The sequence below is a fragment of the Corapipo altera genome, unplaced genomic scaffold, assembly GCF_003945725.1.
Source record: "Corapipo altera isolate COAL_440 unplaced genomic scaffold, ASM394572v1 23b, whole genome shotgun sequence".
Lineage (NCBI taxonomy): Eukaryota > Metazoa > Chordata > Aves > Passeriformes > Pipridae > Corapipo > Corapipo altera.
This window is the reverse complement of record NW_020884885.1, coordinates 8,550,446-8,574,543: the sequence shown is the minus strand read 5'-3', so window position 1 is coordinate 8,574,543 and position 24,098 is coordinate 8,550,446. Positions and strand designations below refer to the sequence as shown.

At 40.3% G+C, this 24,098-nt stretch overlaps 1 protein-coding gene across 3 annotated transcripts in view; it reads right to left on the bottom strand.

Moving 5' to 3' along the window:
- The window catches only part of LOC113946592 (transmembrane protein 263-like), a 209,316-nt gene extending 185,836 nt beyond the window's left edge, over positions 1–23,480 (bottom strand). The window contains exons 1-2 of one of the 3 annotated variants that reach the window (XM_027642120.1): positions 22,941–23,480; positions 8,157–8,247 (exon numbers count right to left, since the gene is read on the bottom strand). In XM_027642120.1, coding sequence (XP_027497921.1) covers positions 8,157–8,247; positions 22,941–23,144 — 295 coding nt within the window. In that variant the 5' untranslated portion in view covers positions 23,145–23,480. Of the gene's footprint in view, positions 1–8,156; positions 8,248–22,353; positions 22,558–22,593; positions 22,849–22,940 lie in introns of those variants that run through there. The other 2 variants (XM_027642121.1, XM_027642122.1) reach the window with 2 other exon arrangements.
- Between the last annotated feature and the right edge of the window lie 618 nt (positions 23,481–24,098).

Here is a 24,098-nt window from a genome sequence, read left to right as displayed (position 1 = left end):
GTGCTAACCCCCATTGCTAGAATAAAACACATTCCCTAGTAACTGATCGAGATGTATCTTCTGATAGAGGTTTCCCACTGGCCTTTCACACTGAAATATCTGTACATTTGGATGATATACTTTACTCACAGTTACTATACCCAGGCAAATGGTAAAACTATTGTTGCCCCATCCTATGTGCAAAGACCCTCAGGGAAAACCAGATGGTTACTGACTCACTTCACAACGTTATTGTATTAACAAGATCCACTGATAAGTGGTTTCCCACACTTAAGTTATGAGAACCTTTTTTCTGGAATTCAGCAGGCACTTGGAGGCTATTTATGCTGCCATTAACAGCATATGCTGTGCACACATACAACGCTTGGTGACAGAATGATTTGCAGGGCATGGAGTAGGCTAGAGAAAAGGGATGCTGAGCTGTCAAAGTAACATCTCATTAAATCATATGAAAATAGTGAAGAGAAAAGAATAGGACATAGGGAGAAGTGGAATAAAAACAATTTAAATAGCTTTCATGCTGTTTCTAGGAGACTATGTAACATAGCTGCTGAATGGAAGACGCCTGCTGTCAGCAACAAGCAACAGTAAAACAGAAGGGCAGGGGGCTCAAAGAGGGAAAAAAGGGGTACACACAGACAGTGGTTATTAATCACATTTCAGATTGTCAATTTCCCCTAGAGAACTAAATTAAATAAAGGATGAGGAAGCCAATATAACCAATGGAGAATTTAAACACAGAAGAGCCTCAGCTTTACTAAAACAATGATGATAAATTTAATAGAAACACAACATTAGCACTTCGATAGATGTGGAAGTGTTTTATATCTCTACCAGAAATACTAAGGTAGACTTTGTGCACAAGACTGAGCTGACACCACAGGTCATTTCTTTTGCAGAAACAAGAACAGTCTGGCCAACAAAAGAGTACAGCTGCAATGAATCCGTGCCTTAGAGACAGATGATACTGAAATGTTGCTCTTCAGCCTCAGGCCATTTACAGAAGTAGCTCAGGAAATGTTTTTACAGATGAGAGGACACACCAGTACATAAAGTCCCAGTTCCAAAGAACAGAAAGCCTCACTACTAATTTCTTTTTCTGCTTTTTAAGAAACCTACCTTTCTATTTAGAGTTATCTGACAAGTCCAATCACCTTTTTGAGGACTCAAAAAAAAAGAAAAGGCCTGGCAAGTCACATATCAGGCAAAGTTTTGTATTATTTATATATTACGATCACAATTTTTGTTTCAATTCCCAAGTATCTTTCATCTCCAAAAGTCTAAAAACTTACAGTTTGCTTTTTCACCATCCTCATTTATAAATAAGAACAGCAATTTCAGTTTCATACCACAAAGAATACTGTGGTTCAAGGAAGGCCAAATTACTTGACTACAGCTAGAGAATAAGTCAACAGTAGAGCTAAGAATCCTATAATGTCTTGAGTTGGAGGGGACCCACAAGGATCATCACTCTAACTCCTGGCCCTGCACAGGACAACCCCAAGAGTCACACCATGTGCCTGAGGGCATTGTCCAAACACATCTTGAACTCTCTCAGGCTTGGTGCTGTGACCACTTCCCTGGGGAGTTCCAGTGCCCAACCACTCTCTGGGTGAAGAACCTTTTCCTAATATCCAACTTAAATCTCCCCTGACACAACTTCAGGCCATTCCCTCAGGTCCTATCACTGGTCACCACTGAGAAGAGATCAGTTCCTGCCCCTTCACTTCCTCTCACGAGGAAGTTGTAGACTGCATTGAGGTCTCCCTTCAGTTTCCTCCAGTGACCTCAGCCACTCCTCACACAGCTTCCCCTCAAGCCCCTTCACCATCTTCATTGCTCTCCTTTGGACATTCTCTAAGAGCTTAATGTCTTTCTTATATTGTGGTGCCCAAAACTGCACACAATATTTCAGGTGAGGCCACCCCAGTGCAGATCAGAGTGGGACAATCCCCTCCCTCGACCAGCTGATCATGCTGTGCCTGATGTCCCCCCAGGACATGGTTCTTGGCTCTCCTGGTTGCCAGGGCACATTGCTTCGATAGGTTGTAGCCGTCCCAGTTGCCAGTCTTTTGCTTCAGTTACACAACCACAGAACTGCAGAAGCAAATTCAGGCTGAGAATGTTGCCAACTAGCCACTAGACAAAAAAAGCAGATCATTTAGAGAGAAGGATTTCACTGATGGACCTCACGAGGTAGCACAATGAAGAGAGCAATTTGACTCAGGAAAGTAGAGGAGGGCTTAGCAGATACCATAGTTTTGCACCACCAGCTTCACAGAACTTCAAGATACTAATCTGGTAGACTACGTAAACACATACTTAGTATGTAGTAGATGACATTAAGTGCCACAGGCAACTTTGTTAAAGTTACTTTATACCAGAAAAAGCAACAGTATTTAGTATAGCACTTGATACTGAAAGGAAATGGAATTGCAATTAACAGCATCATTTTCCAGGGTCATTTCTTTGTGGTTATTTGGAGAAAGGTAGTTTGGAGACAGACATACTAGACATTACTTGCAACAAGAAGATGCAAAAAAGTGTAGATCAAGTTTGCAGCATTTAAACTTGGTGTGGCAATTACTGCAGCAGACATTTGGCCCAAACTGTTCTCTGCAAAGAATACTTCAACCAAACTAACTGGAAAAGTGCCGCCCACTCATCAAAACTGGATCTGCTTGTAGGAATATACCTTTTCAACATTAAACACCTATATCAGACTTGAGCTGAAGGTCTCATCACAGATAATACGCCCGAAAAGGCACGTTCTTCTGTCATCTGCTGGTTTCAATAAGTTGTCAGGTTCTTGAAAGAGAATACACCAACATGAAGTTAACAGTCTAATAATTTCAGAAGTTTCAGATGCATGGTTCTACCTCAACTGAAACATAACTAAACTTTTTTTATTTAGTTAGATCTGTACAGATAATATATCTAGGAAAAATATTGGTATAGAAAGTCAATCCTGAATGAGCAATCCACAAAACTCCCAGACTCTTTGGATTGGAGATTCTCAAACTGCAGATAAGGAATGCTAGAGCTTCCTACAGAAGCATGCAATATACTTTTATCCTGCAGAAGATATAAAACAGCAGAAAAGGCTGTATGCCTCCATGGAGGCAGATTATAAGGCTCACACAAGGTACTATGTTCTAAAGTGGTGCAAATCATCAGATTTACAGTAACTATCTCTGTGTACTCTTTACCCACAGCAAGTGTAAAACAATTTGAATTAAGAACACCACAGTTATTTGGAAAGTAAATTTCCCAAGATTTGTTATATACTGCTGAGCTGCTAAGACCCATTGCTTTTAATAAAGCTTTACTCCACAAGGCCCAATCTGTCTGCAACAAAGAAGGACCATCTCTGCTAAGTCTGAAAACTGCAGAAGAGGTAGCAGACAGCTCAGGCACGAGACTCAGGCTTATTGCCAAATTGATCATAGTAGGCTGGCTGATAAAATCTTAATGCTTAATACTTAAAAGACCAGCACTGGAAGAAAGCACTGGTTTGTAAACTCTCAAGAGGGAGTACTGTTGTTAACCAATGACACAGCTTTGCACTGAGCTCAGTACTCCTTAGCAATGCAGGGCCAAAACAAACTACAGTCATACCTCATATCAACCAACTATGCACTCCTGAAATGCATAACTTCTAGCAGTTTGACATAGGAAAGCTACTCTTCCCACAAAAATTAGTGTAATAAATGGGGGATATATGCAGGAATGTCAGAAAGAGACTTTAAATACACAGAGAGAGTACAAGAATATATGAGATATACATATCATGTATATTATATATATACTATCATATGATAGTATGAGTACATAAGAGAATCACATGGTGGTTGAGGTTGAGAGGGACCTCTGGAGATCATAGGGTCGAACCTTCTTACTCAAGCAGGGTCACTTAGAACAGGTTACTGAGGACCATGTACAGACTACTTATAAGGAAGAATTTTTTTACAATGTGGGTGGTGAGATACTGTAACAGGTTGCCCAGAGAAGTGGTGCATGCCTCATCCCTAGAAAAATTCAAGTCAGGTTAGACAGGACTCTCAGCAAACTGGTCTAGTTAAAAATGTCCCTGCTTATTGCAGGGGGTTGTATTAGATGGCCTTTGAAGGTCCCTTCCAACCCAAACTACTCTATGATTCTATGTTCAGATGACTTCTGAATATCTCCAAGGTGGGAGACTCCACAACTCTCTGAGCAATCGATTCAAATGCCCAGTCACCCTAACAGTGGAAAATGTTCCCTTATGTGTTTCCATTTGTATCATTCCCTCCTGTCCTGTCACAGAGCACCACAGAGAGAGTCTGGGCCCATCTTCTTTATACCCTCCTCTTTGATATTTGTACACATTAACATCCTCCGATCTTTCTCTTCCCCAGGTTGGACAGTCCTAGTTCTCTCAGCCTTTCCTCATAGGAGAAATGCACCAATCCTTTAATTGTAAAGCAAGATCAGGGTTATCGATTCACCAAACAGAAGAGATCAGGATCCGAGTCATCCAACCAAGGAGGTGCTGACATTTCATAACGGAGAACGTCACAGAAAATTTAATCACCACAGGATTTCATTGCTGTCACTTTCCTTGAGTAATTTTATGGAAAAGGATAGAAAAGCAAGGTGATTATATCAATTAGCATTGCACTGTATTACGTGATCAGCAACAGAACTCTGAAGTAGAGGATAAAGAAGTAACAGATACAGCAATGTGTGGTTGCACTTGGGTAACTAAATCTAGTTCTCTCTCTGTGATCGGACTTCCATTTAACATTCAAGATCCAACAAAATCTACCTGAAGGTAGCTGAGTGCTCAAACATGTGGCAACACAGATCAGCCATACTGAACCTCTTGCAAAGAGGGAAGCATTTCATACCATTTAGAGCAGTTTTTCTCCTCTGCAGAGCTTTACTGTTAGGTGATGTTAAGCCTGCCCTACACAGCCTGCTTTGTGAAATGATAAGCACACTAGCTGGAGCAGCACTCCAAATGCTAATTGCTACTGTTCCCCTATGCCTGCCTTTTAAATGAGGGGAGAAAAAAAAAGGATGCTAACAGGATCGAAGAGAAACGAAAGCAGAAGGGGGAATAAAAAAAAAAATAAAAAAGTGAATTTGGCAGATGGATCACGATGTCAAGAGGTAAAGTATCATTAGGGGATAAACACCCTTCCTGAGGCAGAGTGTGGAAAGCTTCCCTTGTAATATCACAAAGTAGCTTATGGGAGAGGAGTTAATAGGTTTAAATACTTTCTCCTGCTCGCCGGGATGCGCGCGAGCGCTGTGTGGAATGCGGCATGGCCGGGCCTGCAGCGCCCCCGCGCGGCCGCGGCCCCACAGCGCGGGGCTCCGCGCCCTGAGCCCGGAGCGTGCGGGGCACAGCCAGCAGTGCCACCGGGAAGGACATCGTCACTATGGAGCAAAAAGCCCCTTCTGATATCTAATACCTCGTACAGGATCCGGCATCAGCTGTACCTTTAACTCATTTACTCTGTTGACTTAGTTAAATAGAAAAAAAGCCAACTTTAACAGCAGATAAAATAAACAGATTCAGGTTGCACACAGATACCAGCCCGTGCCTTGGTTACATCTCATTTGATACGTCTTGGTTACGTCTTGATTCCCTGGTTAGTCCCCGTTTTAAACCACAAAACTTTCTCTTGCCTCAAACACTGCCAGGCTGCCACACTACACCTGGAACTGACGTTTGCTATTCTGTGCCAGTTGTTACCCACACGTGCATCTACTCCATTTAGTTAGTACACGATGGACATGAAAAATTGTCCTATTATTTGTAGAAGGCCATGATGCAGCACTGTTTAGAAATATGACAATCCCTGAAGTTTAAACTTTTATTTTACTGCAGTATTTTTACAGCACAGACCTTCCAATTCTCCTTTCAGGAGAGCAGTAGATACGCAGTGCAAGCTAGGAAATGAAGTCATTATGATGCAATCTGATGAAATAACGGATTGTGCTAGAAAGACACGTACTTTGGAGAGCTTTTCATCCCTTATGCACTCATTACCAGAAGGCAAGCAGACACAGCGTTTAATTCACAGATCCCAGGAAACAAGAACACAGTAGTCACAACAACACGGTTTTATTTATTGCAAAGCATTTGATTTAACTAGGAAAGTGCTATCAGAAGACACCAGAAATCTGTAGAAAAGCAAAGATAAGAAGATAGTACTCTGAATGGCATTTAATAGTAAAAGAACTTCAGATATCTATTTATTTCATGAGGCATTTGCAATCGCTCCTGCAACTACATGGCCTTTGTAGTAATTCTGCTTGGTAGACAGAAGCTTTTAAGGTACACTTACTGAGCTCCACGCAAAGCCAGCTGTAAGTTCAGCAAAATCCTAATGGCTCTCCTTCAGGACCAATTTTTCCACCTCTTCTCCCAAGGAAACTCTAGTTTCAGTTGTGCTCTCAGCATCCCTCCTATTTGCTACTCTTCATATCATTGTAAATTTAAAAAGCACATACTGAGCTCAGACTTTATCTATTGTATCACTGCTTAACTAAATCAGCTCAACTGTTACAGTTCTTTTTCTTCACACCAGGAAAGTGGGTATGTCCAGAGTACATACTTCTTCCAGACCACCCAACAAGTCACAGAAGTGGAACATCAGCACTGACACATTTCATTGTCATTCAAATCAGCAGGGTTGCAGGCAGAAGCACTTACTTTCAACTTTAAAAAGTTGGTTTGCAAAAATACTTAGGCACATTAAAAAAACCCCCTTCTGATTACTCAATTCAAAGTCATAGTCCAAAATCTAGTACTATTCCTTATAAACTGATGAGACAAGATGTGCTTTACATTCCAGGATATAGCCTCTAGGCTCATGTAATCATCAGCTCAGGCTAGTGACCAGAATTATTACTTCAACAATACACTGTCATTACATGCTGACTTGGCATTACTTACAAAGACAGGAAGGGGAGGGAATAGCAATATAATATCCTCCATGTATATATATATAGTAATCACAACATTTTCCACATTTATTTCCTTCTAGCTTTACAGGAGTTGCAAAAAGAAACCTGCCTTTCACTTACCTCTATATCTAACCGTCAGCACATGGTATATGAAATGGCAGACCAAGAAATTACAACTTAATAAGAAAACTATAACAGAAAGCTCAACAAGAAGGGATGGGAGCAGCAAATTCCTAAAACCATCTACTTGGTTCATATTCCCTTTAAGAATGGCTGTCAATATAAATGCTGTATCAGCATCTTATTCTCTTAAAGGAAAAATATAAAACACGCTTTACGTTTCCCAGAGACATGTCATGGTATTTTAACAGTAAGTTGCTAATGAGAATATCATCACTCTCTGGGTTGTTTAAGCCATCCACAACAACTATGAGTGATTGTGTTTTTAAAGTCACTGGAGATAAAGCTCAGAATGTATCATCACTTGTGGCAACGTTAGCAGCTTCTAGTCAAAAGGTACCAACACTTATTTTGTTGCATATATACAAAGTCTACAACTTTTACACAGTGGGAAAAATCTGTTCCATGTATAAATCCAGGGTATCTCATTGCAAACAAGGTTTTTAATTAGAAGTGGTATTTTTGAGCCTCCTGCTGACTTACAGCGTATCACTGCCTCCTCCTCAGATGGCTAAACTGGCTTCCAAGAGAGACAGCAGAAAGAAACAAAATCACCAGAATATCTAACTTTGCAAATCTCTGCTGGGGACAATTTCAAGAGCAGGATGCTGCAGAGAGAGGTAACAAGAGAAAAAATGACTACTTACAAAGTCTTCCCTAATGAAGGCTCAAAACATCATGAACAAGACAGCAGAGGAGGCATTTTATTCCTAAGCCTACAGGCAGGATGATTGAGCACGACAATTTTAATCAGAAACCATATTGTTAAAGAGAATGCAGAACAATGTCTGCACCTCAGTGGGTGAAGCCTTCTTTTGAATGCAAAAAGTGAGCTTAAGGGCTGGCTAGACCTCTTGCTGGGAGGTTGCCTCAACTGTCAGCACTGACAAAGCTTTAGCCCTCTCAGAAAATAGGCAGATATAAGCTCTCAAGTCAGACAGAGAAATAAGACTTCTTGGCCAGAACATTTTCTGCAATTTATCGCAAAGAGTTTATATTGACTGCCAGCACTGTACCTTCAGGAGGCTCTTCCTGCAGATGAGGAGGCAATTCTTCACTTGTAGTCTCAGTTTCATCATCCACCATCCGTGTTTCTAAGCTAGGGCCCTGCAGAACAAAAGAGCAAGAGGAGGTAAATTGGAGAAAGTTCAGAAAGGGACCACAAAAACAAATACAGGACTAGATAATACACCAGACAGTAGAGACACAAGGAGCTCACTTTAGCTGATGAGAAAAAAAAGCTGCTGGGAGATTTGTTCGCAGTCAAAGTACTTACAGAAAGCAGAAAGTAAAAAAAAAAAAAAAAAAAAGGGGGGGCGGTAAGGACCCTTTAAGATAGCAGGCAATGTTACAAGGGTCTTAGTAGATTGCAAACCAGAAAATTACCAGTGAAGCACAATTTCTAAATTACTGTTTCCAAAACATATACAATGCAAATAATAAATTCAAATCTCCATTTACCAAGGGTGTCAGCAGACTCACCATCACTTGTAGTTTTCAGGGAAAAATCCTAATCTTTGATTTGTCTTATCAAGACAGATTCTGAAATGCCTCTTTTTTCAAAGGAAAACAGAGCAAACTGACTTACAATTTTCTAACCACTGACTATGTAGTTTTCCCCTACATGCCCAATACATCCATTTGTACCTCCATGTGTAACATGTCAAACTAGCCATTCCTGAAAAATTACAAAGCTACTCTCCAAAGTTTTGCATTTCCACTTTCCAGCCTTCACAATCTCGTAAAGACCCTGCAATGTTACTGCTGGAAGGACTTGAGTAGAGCCATCAGATTTACAACTGTATTTAAGGCTGCTGAGCTCACTTTGCACACACAATATTTTCGTGACTTGTGGAGCTATAAAAATGTAGTTGCTTTTTCAGTTTCAAACTACCACAAGGAAAAAAAAAAAGCAAAAAACCACCACCTGCTTCCCCCAACTGACTTTTTTTTTTTTTAAGTAACAGCAGAGTAAACACTAGGCATAGCTATGAGAATCCTTAAAACGACAAAAAAAAAAAAAAAAGCCAAACAAACTGACAAATTTTCTTCTTTGTAGTGCCAGTACAGTGAAGAGTGAAACCAGAAACTTAGCAGTCATTAGGAAATGAAGCGTCTGTGCACTTTGAAAACATGACTGGGTTTGTAGTCTGAACTATCTGAAAATGTGTATTAATATACACAGCTGAAATGTTACAGAAATACAGTTGGTACATCAAGAGCCTGCAAAATTTTATTATTTGAACTCAGAAAGAAAAGGGATCATAGCATTAAAGCTGCAGTATTTATTTTCATTCTTTCCAAACCCTGTGACTGCAAGGTTACCCCCAAAGCATTGCATACTTTCTCTCTTTCCTCAGTTTGCATATTATGAAGACTAACACACTTTTCCAATTCCATCCTTTGCACAAGTAGCTTACGTTTTCATTCATTCCCCGTTTTTTCAACAAAACGGACATGGAAACAAAAAGCATCACCACATTTTTTCAGAGTCTTAAAGCAGGGAAAAAACAGACCATCCAGGTGAAGTGTACAGGTCTATTGTGACAGTGCCAGCCTCACAACCTTGATTTCTGCCATCCATGACTATGCAAGCTTTACCTAAGCTATTTACCTATTTCTCCTTATGTAAAAACACCTGGTATCAAAACTGCCCAGCTTTGGTCAGTTAACAGTTCAAACCTTAAGTCACGCCTTGTAGCAGCTATCATGGCAAGGAAAAAAAGTTTTACCACAGAGTAGAAGTACAGGCAAGTAGTAAGTTGCCTCACTTAGTTCAATTAAAAAAATCACACCCCAGAGTCAGTAATCAACCCCAAGCTCTACCCATCTCCTCACTTCACCTAAATGTGATCTAGATGTTAAGAATGTGTAACAATTCTGGATAGGAGCAACAAATGAATATAGAGTATGTATTTGAATAATTATCTACATCAACCACAGGCAATCAATGCATATACATTTCTTTCCTACCCGTTAATGCTACACAGAGAAAGGAGAAGATGAGGCGACATTAGTATACCAGACCAGAACACTTATTTTTCATATAAAGGATGCAGACATTTAGAACATAAGGTACAAGTATTTGCCTTGCAAACATTCTGAACAACAATTATAAGAACTCCTAAACTAGAAGTGGTCTTGAATGTGAATCCTGTGCTTGTACTTCCCAGTTGGCAATACAAAAATTATTTTAATTTAAAAAAGTAGTAACAGAACCCTGTGCACACACTAACTATATGCTGCCCAAGGAGATAGTCCAACTTAAAGGGACTACAGAAAAGCCATCAAGAAAAACGTTATCTTTCCTTCTTCAAAATAGTCAGTAGTCTCAATTTGCTACGAGACAAACCTGCTCAGTGGGTTCTCCCAACAACAGCCCATGATAAGTGCTGCTCATCTGGGTTACAGTTGTTGTCATTTACATAAATACAAAGAGGATGCCAAATGCTATCAAAAGTGAGTGATGGCACTATGGTGGGGTTTTTTACCTGATGCATGAATACTTACTATTCAGTGTTCACCAGCAATACAACTCTTTCAGTATGATTGTTATCTCTGACAACACTTATCCCAAAACAAAGATTTATATTAGTTGAGGGTCAGCCCTGTACTTAAACTAGCATTAACAAATCCAGCTGTGAGGAAAACAGAGCCCACTACAGACCACTATGAAGTCCTTGGCTGAGATGCTGTTTGCCATCATTTACTTCCCTCCAATTCAAAACTTTAACAGTTGCTAATGGAATCCTATGGAAAAAAAATACTCAATACACGATTACTACTTCTACAGAACACTTTCAATTAACAGAAACGGCCAGAACTTTTGAAGATTTTTTCATTACTCAAAAACAATCATAACACAGCATACTTTTAACTGCATTTGGTATACATTTCCTGTATGGTTTTGAGAATCCTTCAAAAAATTATTTACACTGGAAAAAAATTTATTTACAAACCTTTTTTTCCTCAATTTAATGTTAAAAATTTAGAACAGTGTAGACTGAAGCATGGCATGTCAAGTAATCAGAAACTTAACTCTTCCAAGAAGTGTTTTGCAAGAAACCGTGAAATCTTGATATTTCCTCGTTCCTGAAATGAAGTTAGAAATGTCTTCTACAGAATAACTCCAGTTCTTATCTCATTGATATGTCATCACTACATATATGCACCTATGATACAGGGAGCTTCTAGAAGTAGTGTCATGAACATCAGCTTATTAGACTTCAGCATATCAGTCTAACCATTGAGACCAATAAGTAAGTGTGAACAGTTTAGAACTGAATTTCACCAATTACAATGTAAAAACATTAACAGTAAATGAAATCCTGGGTTCCCATATTGATATGTATAAGTAATATTTAAGGCTCAAACACTGACAGGTGTTATTAAGAAGATTACAAAGTCTCTTTACAATAGCTTTGTATCTTGTATTAGCATGTCCATTGCTTTTTTAGTTATATCTTCTGAGTTCAATTCACCAAGCCTGCTGCAAGCTTGGTAATCGATATTTAAGATATCTTCACTTCTGGCAGCACAGTAATAATCTACAGCAATCAAAAATTTCAGGAAATTGTCTTCTAAGAAGGTTTATAACTAAGTTAAAGTTGTTGGTCTCACCTTTTTTTTTAAACACTATTATTTCAAGAATGAGGCATCAATTACGTTTTGGTTTTTCATTAAGGATCCATGACAGAGGAGTAGGGAAATGGGATGCACACAACTGTATAAGTTATTGGCTTGCAGATTCCATAATAATCTTCTGGAGCTACAACTGTGGCAGAAGGAACGTACACAGAATTTTTTTGCTAGGATGCAGGAAGACAATTCAGGAACATGAGTAGATATTAACTGTATAATATTTTTTCAATTATTTAGGGTTTTTAATTAAGAATGTGGTGACATTCCTCACTAGAGCCATTGAAGGAGCACATACTTAAATAGGTATTATTACAGAAATAAGTTATGGCGCAGAGCCTAGGAACATGAAAGAAAAATCCCCTGGCTCTCCAAAAACAGCCTCTGTTCTCACTAGGAAGCAGTTCGTACAATTCCTTTCAGAACTTGATGAGTTTCTGATTGTGAGCACTATTAAGATTTAGTGGTAATTTTTCTATGTCATATTTTAACCCAAGATTCAAGCTGAACAGAAACAAGTGAACTCAAGCAGAGGAAATACCCACCCTTCCAAAATGAAGTTAACAGATGTGATGATTTCGAGGGATTTTACTCTGTCCATGCAAACAGTTTCAACAAACTCCAAGAAAGCTGAAAAACTTCGTATGAATTCAGCAAATGATAAAGATCAAGAGGCAAATCATACGCAGATTCCCACAGAAACTGCCTGAGGAACTTACAATCCTCTGTTCTGATCACACTGTATGACTACTGACCTTACAGTGCAGTTTAACTCCAATATTATGCACTGATGTGACTTGGTAAATTAGTGTTTATTTGCTGTCTTTTACTATGTTTCATAGAAGGCTATGTATTTATGGATAGAGAGGGCTGAACTAAACAAGAGTGACAAATCAGCTACAAGCATTTCACCGTATACCTCACGTTCTTCCATGGGATACAATACTTTTGAGAGTAATTCTGACCGGAATGTTGGTGATATGCTTGTATTTTCAGTATATTTAAAGACTGTATCAAGTGCTGTGATAAATCCATGCATGACAGAAAGCAAGTTCCTATCCAGTCAGGGTCAGAATGTTCCAAAAGGTATCAAATTATGTTTATGACACCAAAACCAAGAGCTCCATTTATTACCACATACGTACTAACAAATGATTTCAGCATGTTCAATCATAAAAAGAGCCTATACTATCTCATTCTCAGCAGAGTATTAAGGACTCAAAATACCCACATAGTTCAGGAGCAACCCCAACACCAGTCAAATCAGTATCAGCCCAGTTTGCATGTAAGTCAACAGATACATGAGACTGTCACAACAACTGCTCCAAATAGGTAAGTCAACAATGGAAACTGCCAAGCTTTCTAAAAAGTCCCTACAGGCCATCTTGAAAAAAGCAAAAAGCCAGTTCCAGTGTTAGGCCTTTTAGACTCTACTTTTGTACAAAGCATTACATTAATGATGGTATATAATCTTAAATTGAAATAGAGTCTGCCAATTTACTGTTCGCTGGGTCAGGAATTCATTTTGCTAAGGAATAGCAAAATATAAAATGCCAAAACTAAGGCCAAGAAGGGCAACAATGAGGGAGGGCAATCAAAGGTTGAAAAAGAATATATTCTGTGAGAAATTATTAAAGAAATTAAATGAGTTTGGGGCAAATAACTTTCAAGTTTCCTTTATTCACCTTCAGAGAACCACAAATCTTACAATTCTGTTATTTCTTCCCATTCCTACTGAACTCCTAAAAGACATTAAAAAAATCCCCTACATAAGCAAAATCAAAAGGCAATACACAACATAAATACTATTCTCCATTATACTCAATTTTATTAGTAATCTTTTTCCGCTTTCAGAACAGAAGCTGGAGGACTGTAAAGTCATGGCTTCAGCAGCAGTTTACTGTCTCAGTTCTGAGACTACCCTTTGGAAGTAATTCTAAGATCTGCAGCTTTAGCTACTACTTTCCCTGTGCATTTGCCACTGAAAATGATATTTATTTCCTGACCTAAATCTTCATATTTCCATTCTTCCTCCTGAACACTTTACTCCAGTTTTTCCTTTATGACATTAATCTTCACATTCATTTACATTCTGGACTTGAGCCTAGAATCTCACTTCTTTCACTCTAAGAAACTGCTTCATTCCTCATAAAGCCTCTCCTTAAGAGCCCACAAGGTCAGGTTTATTTCTCTCTATGCAAATCCTCAATTGCCTGCCTAAAACACATCTCCTAGGATGGTAAGATTGACGGAGAGATAGACAACAGGTCAGCAAAGGCATACAGTGCCTTTGGAAAGCTTCATAAAAGAGGCTGGTGAAATAAACACTTGAAGAAAAGTACCAAGATCAGTGTTTACAGAGCCATTGTGCTGTCTACTCTTCTATATGGATCCAAATCATGAGTCATCTACCGCCACCACCTGCGTCTCTCCTAGAACACTTCCATCACCGCTGCCTCTGTACAATCCTAAACATCCACTGGTCAGATTATGTGACCAATACATCTGTTCTAGAACAAGCAGCAGTCACAGGTATTGAGGCCATGTTGCTGAGAACACAGCTGCACTGGGCAGGGCACGTCTCAAGGATGAAGGACCAGTGCCTCCCTAAGATCTTGCTTTATGGTGAACTTGCCATTGGCTGCCGAAGAGAGGAGCCCTGAAGAGGAGATACAAGGACTCCCTGAAACAACATCTCAGCCTTGGCCACAAGAGAGGAGCCTCAAAGAGCAGATACAAGGATTCCCTGAAACAACATCTCAGCCTTGGCCATATTGATCACCATAACTGGTCTACTCTGGCCTCCAATCAGGAGGTCTGGAGACACACGATCTATAACGCTGCTGCTTCCTTTGAGAACACATGCAGGATCACTCTCGAGGAGAAAAGACAACGCAGAAAGAATCGTGGCTTGCAGAATATACCACCTAAGGAGTCTTTCTGCTGTGCCTTCTGCAACTGGATGTGTCTACCTCGTATTGGCCTTTTTAGCCACCAGCACACTTGTAACAAACGTGGGTAGAGCCCTTCCCAAACCTTCATTCGCGAAGCCCAGGCATGATGTTCTGCCCAATACTGACTTTCAGACGTGGTATTCTATGTAGGCACAATTCCAATAAAGCAATTTAGCAGAGGAAAATTAATGGCAGCCTAGGCTTCACCCCTCCACATCTGTGATCTCGCTTGTAAGCTTCCCAGCACAGGTCCAACACCTTTTTTATACAGCATCAAATACATCTCAACTGGTAACTATAAAGGTTAGATGCTAAAGAATTATAGGACTTGGTGGGTCTCTGGGAAGAAACAATCCCCAAATACAGGACAGTTTGTTAAGTGCTTTGGGAAGCTACAGTGATATTTTTAAAGTATAGTGAAAGCACTGGCTATTTTTGCATCAGGTTTAATGAATGCTTATTTCATGTCCCCACTACTAAATCCCGCAATTTCCTGCATATTTGCATATTTTGCCCCTTTCTAAAAATCACAAAAACCACAAACAAATAAAATAAAACCAAAAAAAACCAGCTCTTTTCATCCTAGCTTCACTTCCTTCAAATTATGAATAGGCTGACTGCTTGCAGATTCTAAAGGGTTTGTCAGATCCAGTAATCATGAAGCTGACCTTCATCAGGCTTTCCTAAAATGACATAATTAATGATAGTGTTAAATTGGGATCCCTCCTCTGTCCATTCCTATGAAGTTTCACAGACCTTATCTTTAAATTTCATGTTTATATGAATTAAATGTTTCCATCTTCCATATCTGAAAGTGGCTTGTGTCTCACAACGCCCTGTCTACTTTTACACAATTACATAAAGTCTCAATACCAACAGAAAACAATAGGGTTGAGTATTTAAAAAAAAAAAATTAAACAACCACCCACTGGGTAGGTAGTTCAACATGACGACATCATTTTCCAGGGAGCTGAGGATCTACAGGTACTTAACTTCAGCTGAAGCACGTAACTACCCAGCCATCTCCTTATTCTCTACTGCTCAGATAAGCCCACTCAGACAGTGGAAGTTTAAAACTATCACTGTGCCTTTGTTAGGCAGGTATCTGTTGCAGCTGCAGCTTTTATTTTAGCAATGAGTTTTCTGCATATTGGGGAATTAAGACTTTCACTGAAATTTTTTTAAATGCAATAGGAACATTCCACTGAATCTGCCATCACTACTGATTGCACACCCACACCTCAGGGGTTTCCAAAGTCAGCTGGATTTTTTCCTGCAGAGGGAATAAAATTGATCTGCAACCATAAACAATTTTATTTCACTTTCCTCTATGTTTAAGAAAGCCTCTTGATGGATGCTGTGCTTTTAATTTGGCAGAACAAAGTTCATTTATGAGAGTTTCTGTGCCAGGTTTTAGCCCAAGGGCAATTTGAGTTGCAGTTATAAATTTCCTAGAACACTAAAGGAAAGTACAGAAATAGAAATGCTGAGGATGACAGTAGTGTAAAATTATACTACTCTGTTCAAAGTACATTGTAAGAAAGAGCTAAAAAATCTGGCTAGATTACTTGCTCTTCTCCAAATCTGGACAAACACATTAGGGAGGCTATGATTTTAACAACACTTAATTTTATCTTAACAACAGAAGTGGAGAAAAGAGGCAAGGAGAGTTTTAATGTCACAAACGCCAAATCAAGATTGAGTTCTGTTATTCTCAGCAGAACAGCCAAACCCTATTTTTACATCAACAAAACACTTTTGTACCATCAATAATCCAAATTAGGGTTTATTTGGCATAAGTAAATTTTCAACAGCACTAATGACACCACAATCTATTCTCCATTCAGTATGCCAGTAAACAGCTTGGTTTACACTTTTTATGTTCACGCTTTATATGGGGCAGATGACACCATTTATACAGCAAACAGCCAATACAGTCTGCTCGATGGTAGATCAGACAGTTCTGGATTTTGAATTATTATACTGAATTTTGTCTTGATCGACCGTTTATTTTCCATCTGAATTTTACATACTAAATCAATGTCAGCACAGGAAGAATGTTTTTTCAAAAAACAAACCAAACAAACCACATTTCATTTGATCATGTACCAATGTGGCCCAAAGAGAACACTCCTCACTCACTCCAAGCAGTTTAACTAGCACAATTATCAGAAGGGTGCCATGCAGCAGTGTGAAGGCTGTAAAGCCACCCTGAAACATGCTGAACAATTTGCTGTCAATTCTACTTTAAACTACTACCCCCATAGGGAAGTTTATATTCAAAACCTGACTGTGCTAAATTGCATTTGTTTGGAAAAAAAAAAGTTACATGAAGGCAAAGTGCCCTTTCACAGCACAATTCAAACAATTAGCAATTGTTCAAGTTGGGGGCAAGCTAATACATAGGAAAAAGAGTTATTACAGAAACACCTACAGACTCTTCTGAAACAGAGACAAGCCTGACACAGAATGATGTAGGACCAAAGCACGACTTTGCATCTCAATAAACCAATCTCAGAGCAATTAAATACCAATAATGAAATCTCAAAATATCAATTAGCTCTTATTGATAACTGTTGACTAATTTAGATAATTTCAGTAGGAAGAAGCCTTCCTAAATCCTGCCAGTCATTCACTGTCTGTCAACAGACTCTTGTTGGGAGGGGGGGGAAATCACTCAGACAGCTGAGCTGGTGAACCAAAGGAAAGCAATAATAAGACTTAATGGCCTGAAGTTTTATTGCACTTCCTACAGAACTACACTTAGAAAACGTACTACAAATGTGTTTTTTCTAGCCTGCTCCTTGACAGATGGATTTAATGATTAACGCCAGTTTGACTAAAGAAACTATGCAGAAAGAATATTCTCCATTTCCTAACGAGATGCAGAAGTACCACTCTAGAAAGCTGCAGACAACATGAGGAATTTGTCTGAAATAAAAACAAGAAGTCCTTTGCCTAATAATACAGGCATACATAACAGAGGTTGTCAAGATTTTCTTCACCATGGTAGAGACTTAAAATGTAATACCCTTCTCGCTATCCTCAGTGGAGTCACAATTAAAAAAAAAGAAAAGAAAAAAAAAAACTCATAGAAAGATGCATTAAGCAGAATTCTGTAACTGTGGTTTCATATGACCTGACTTCCATTTCCTTAGAAGTGCACTACTACTGTTTTAGCTTTAATGAGCTGAAATTTAAGTAATTTTTTCAAGGGCTTTTACAGCTAGAACATAGGAATTTTTACAGTCAGACTTGAATTCAAAGCACATAAGCATATAGCCAGCTTGAAAAATATAAGCACTCTCCCCTAAAAGAGAGTCACAAGAGACATCACTGGAAGACTTTAAAACACAAGTCATCTTGCCAAAATCTTAATTCCATTTTAAAAAATTAGACAATAAAAGCTGCAAATCCATTTGAAGTTAAAAAGTTGCTTCAAAAACCCTAAAAGTCATTTTAAATGCTAGAAATTGAAGATAAATAGAAAATATTTTATTCAGGACAGAACTTATTTCTGTTTCCTTATTTCATTAGGAAATTCAAAATGCATTTTCTGCAAAATATCAAACATTTAGGAATTAGCTGGGACATTGAAATATGATGTATTTACCACATAACTTTTAAATTTATTTTGTTGATGGCTAGGTAGTTAAGTATTTCATTCCTTACAAATGAGTTTTGAACTCAGATCAGAGCTCTTTGAGTGTAGCATGTCATTCTATGCATTTATTGCTGTAGTGTTTTAAACCAGAAACCTTTCAGATAAAATATTTACTAACTCTAGAGAAAAAAACTACATCATCTGATACTATCAAGCCCTCCAATTTCACACCTAACCCACATGTCAAAACTTGACAGCCAGAAGTAGTGTCAGCAATAACACCCCTTTTATTTCAGGCTTCATAGAGATCTCATTTTCTTCCAAATTCACTCCAAGAAGTAGTAAGAAAGATCACAGCTTGCTGCATACAAGATTCCAAACAGTTACTACACTTGGCAACTAAACAGCCATCTGAGAGAGAAAACACTTGATCATTAAGAACACAAGCAACACAACTAAAAAGTAAGAATTCATTCGGGCAGCAATAGCTTTTGGTAACTGCTGCCTTTTACTTTTGAGGATCTCTGAGGTACACAGGTTCATCCTCCAAAATGTTTTTAGATTGAAAGGAAGCTCAAGAATTGGACTAGACCTTAAGCAGCTCTGCAGACGTATTAAGATTGTAAGATTTGCCAACACCAGCACAAGCCACTCCTATGACTTCCAGAAAGTTCAACCAGGAACACTTCTTATCAAGACACTGCTTAAGAGCTCTACTACTGCCCTCAGCTACGTAAGAATGTACCTTGCCCAGAACTTTGAAGGTATGTAACCTCTTCTCATCTCTCTGAAATTCAGCTGAAACACTGTGAGAAGAAAAACACCACAAAGTCTTTAAGGTTTATCAATAAACAGATGTGATCAATCTTAGGCAAATACTTATATCAAAATTATCTACAGAATCTACACTCCATGTTCCCTTTTACTCTATCACTTACATTCATGCTCCTCCTGCTTCCTAGAACACACTTAGGAAAAATGCTAGGGAAACAAAATATTATTGTATACTCCATAGAAAGCAATACCTCTTGTCTCTTCCTTTTATAAGCTGTTCCTTTCCCAAGTACTTTGCATTTCAACTGTCAAGAGCCCTGCTAAACAGGATGGGAGACATGTAAAAAAAAAGTAACATATACATCATCTTGACAGGACAATCCATGACATTCTTAAGGAACAGAGCTGTCTGTAAATACAAGCAAGAAAAATACTTGCTTGGGCTTTCCTTAACGTTTGATGCTGCATCTTCAAAATATCTTGCTTTTATCTGATCTCTGAAATACATCTGCCAAGACCAAGTATCACAGGCAGTCAGAAAGTCATTCTCTTAAATATAGCTGTAAGTTTCTCAGCGGAATTTATGACACCTGTCTTATCCCAAAATATATAACTTAAAACGCAGAACACGTCAAAGCACCACAAGCTCTCATTCTACTTTGGAGAGTCACTTCTATTTAATAAAAAGGGGAGCAGTTACTTAACCGAAACCACATCTTGAGCTTGCTTTCACAAATAAGAATATCAATATGAACCTGACACTCTAGACGCTTTTCATTCCTCTGGTTTTGGCTTAAAGCTAGACCAGTGACAGGAGCAGTGTCAGAAGCAGTCAGTGCAGCAGCAACCACACCAGGTAACCATCAGGGACTATCCTAATGCCCCAACCAATTCACCAGTTGAAGATACAGCACAAAGAGATTCAGTTAGCAAGGAAGCAAGAACATTTTCCAGTGTTGCCTAAGACCTGAGAAATCCAGTGTCCAGCCAGAACACAATAAGATTGGAAATGTACTGTATTGTGGGACAGTAATTAGTGGCTTATTGTGATGGACAGGTGGGGATTTGGTCATCTCCCCCCTGCCCTAAGAAATGAAACTGCCCCCCCACCCCCAGACAGACATGTTACCCAGGCTCTTAATGCAGCCTGAAAAGGTGTAATTCATCGCCATCAAGACGATCTGCCCTTGACAGAAAGAAAACATTCTTGACATATTCATACATATGGGTTCCTACATATGGAATGGTCCACTTTCAAGCTGACTGCCTCTCATTCCTGTCCTACAGTGCAGAAAATAGGGGCTTTAACCAGTTTTCTATTTTGCATAGCCTGGACGGGCCCAGAGATACTATCTTTCAGCACTGACACTGCTTGAAAGAGACGGGAACAGGAAAAAAGTACACAGGACTATTCTGAATCCAGTCCAGCTTCAACACCTCAAGTTTTAAAGCACTGCTTTGCCACACTACTTTATTTCACTCTACCTTTTTAACAGGATACTTATGTTATTTGATTGCCCTAAAAATAAAACACATCAAGCTTCAGTTTCTTCAGCAAGGATCAGACATTAGTAACGGATCCTTCCAGAGAACTCACCTGATGTTACCACTTACTTCCCTTTGTCTGCTTCTTCCCTCCCAAAAGTAGGCAGACCATCTTTATACACAATAGCATTAACTTGTTTTCTTTTGACTGCTCTGCCTTCTCAGCAACCTACTAACCATCATCAGTGAGCTCAGCATCAAAACTAATGCTGCTTAAAACACACAAAACACACAAATTCAAGTGTAGTTCCCAAGAGGTAACAACAATTCAGAGAAATCGGCACTATAGCTTTTCAGAAAGCTTAGTTCTGCTGTATTGCTTGTAACGATCAACAACTTAGTTCAGTGTGACTTTAAAACAAATGAGTTATTTGTGAGCAGGCCCATAAAAGGGATTCAGATCCAACTCCCACACTACACAGACACCTATTCCTTCTCCTCACTTCTCCTCTCCTTACCCTTTCAAGGGGGTAAAAAACCTACACACTTTGATGCATTCCACTTCTTAATTGAAAAAAGGTAATTATCCACAGTCCCAGCTTAAGACTTTAAATCATGCATCATCTGCAATGATCTTACCTAGAGAAAACTTTAAGCAATTGCTACAGCAAGAGCAGCACACATGGAAAGAAATTACCGTGTCAAAGGAAAAGCTACGAGTGCTTTTATATTGAAAAGCTCTTATGCAGTGCTTATACCTGAAAAATGATTGGTTAAAAAAAACCCCAAACTTTCCCCCTAAACACACACATTTTCCTTGCAATCAGAACATAACTTCACTCACATCTTCTTGTATTTTGAGTGAGCCCATCTGAAATAGGCATGAGCTTTCCCCACTCTAGTGGGGCAAAAGAGCAATTTGGCAGAAGTAATGGGCTTAGCAAGAATAAGCAGATGTTTACTCTGCATGCAATAAAACAGAAGCTAAAGGAAATCTTTTCAGTTTTGGCCTCAAGCTGGATGTACTGTTCAGACTGCACTCTGCAGTTTTTATTTTACAATATAAGTCAACACCAACCCAAAACCATAGTGCTGTTTGCCACTAACTGTCTCAATACATAGTTTTATTATCCCACACTATTTCAACTAATAAGCATTCAAAGAGAAAGAAAAAAATATACTTTTTATTATCAGGCTTTGGATGAATGCACAACAAAATATAACACTGCATAGAAGGAGATGTTCTTTTCATGTATATTTATTTCATGTACTCAGAAGCTGTCCCTTTTCTTTCATCTTCCAGCTGTGCAGACATTCGTGGTTAAGAGCCTCTTGTTCACGGAGACAACTGTTTACCCAAGTGACTGACTGTGCACTGCCCAGAATCCAAACCCTGCACAAGCTGGTGAACTTTTAACACATACTTATTTGATTCAGATGAATGGAGAAAGGCCCGAACCAAATTTCTCCACGGGTATAGGTACGGACCATAGCTACATACAGTTTCTGCTTCAAAGAGCTTACCAGCCAGCTAATCAACATTTTTTCTACTGCTAGACAAACTCGGGAGACAGGGAATGCCTGGTGTGCCGTCTGTTTCAGACTGAATAACGAAAGGAAACCATTTCAAAAGTCGTACACATGAAAATTACAGAGATATGACAACATAAACCGAATAAAAATCAACACCACAGAGCTGCTGCTTCCTAACCAACACAACTGGAGACACAACCTCGCATCTGATAGCCTGTGTATTACTTTCATAGCCCAGCCAGCCTCGGCGTCCACCTCTCCCACGGCGCCGAAGCCAATAGCCGGTTCAGGTTAAATACTCTCTATCCTAATAGTTTTCCATAGCAAACTAAGGAGAAAGGCGACGATCTCCCCCACACTCTCGGATGGGCCTAAGAGAGAAGCAGCACAGCGAGCTCTGTAGCCACTCCCGGCCGCGCATCAAAGGCAGGAACTCCTCAGCTGCCAGAGGAGTGAAACGCCTACGAGATGCTGTGGATGAAGGAAGACGCCCGGGGAAAGCAGGGACACAGCAGCCCAGGAGGGCAGCAGGCGCGGGCAGCCTCCCCCGGCTCCCACAGTGCCGCAGGAAACCATACGGCTTTTAATGGAGAGAAGGGGGGAGTCGTTCGGGAGACAGTTCTAAGAAGCGATACCACATCCCCCGCGAAGTTGGAAGCTTCTGGAAGTTGTGTACTTCGTTACGAAGCGCACGGCCACCACCTCCCGCCGCTGGTACCCGCCTCGGGCCCGGCCCCTGCCCCTCCGTCGCCGCCGGGAGCCGCCACGGTCCAGGCGAACCCCCCCGCCCCGGGGACAGCCCCCAGCATCACCTTCATGCCGCGTCTCCCGGAGCACCGCCCGGTGCGGATGGAGGGCGGGTGGCAGTCGGCTGCGTGCCCCTCTCCCCCGCCGCTGGGGCTCCGGCTCCTCCTGCCCGATGTAAACACACACCGGCGGGCGGGGGGAGGCTGGGCCGGGGGGCAGCGCCATGGCAACCCGGCCGGAAGAGGAAGCGCGGGGGTCAGGGGCGCCATGTTGGTGGGGGGCGCGGAGCGCTCAGGGATGTTCCGGGAGATGCGGAGGCGAGAACTTCCAGCGAAGGCAGGGTTTCAGGCAGCCTTGAGGGTGGGGAGCCAGTTATTCGGGCTCTGCCTTCACTGCACGCTTGCCGGCGTTCACTGAATCACACAGAATCAGTTAGGTTGGAAAAGACCTCCTAAGATCATCGAGTCCAACCTGTGACCGAACACCACCGTGTCAATTAGACCATGGCCACAAGTGCCACGTCCAGTCTTTTCTTAAACACCTCCAGGGACGGTGACTCCACCAGCTCCCTGGGCAGCCCATTCCAGTATCTAATCACCCTTTCAATGAAGAAATTCCTCCTAACGTCCTGGCACAGCTTGATGCCGTTTCCTCTTCATATTCCTAGTTACCTTGGAGAAGAGACCCACCCCCACCTGGCTACAACCTCCTTTCAGGTAGTTGTAGAGAGCAATAAAGTCACCCCTGAGCCTCCTCCAGGCTAAACAACCCCAGCTCTCTCAGGCACTCCTCATAGGACATGCGCTCCAGACCCTTCACCAGCTTCGTTGCCCTTCTCTGGACAATCGATCCTAAGTCAAGCATTGGGTAACTAGGAGGGCTTGGGGCTTTCTAGCCCTCTGCACATTATCCTCAGCCATTGGAGCATGGCTCCAGCCTGTGGGATGGGGCTGTACCCAGTGCTGCTGCTTCACATGAGGGAGTGCAGTTTGGTGGCAAAGATAAAAGAATCTGGAAATATTCTTCAGTATGTAGAGTTTTCTTTCTTGTGTATTGCATTAAAACTATCATCTAGCACAATCACACACACGGATAGAATTGTGTTCTGCTAGGGGTTGGTGCAAAGAGTGAAGCCACACAAAGCAAAATAAAAAGAAGAGTGAAGTAATAGAGAGGAAAAAAAATAAGCAAATGCTGGTGATAAGAGTTAATTTTTCTCTGAT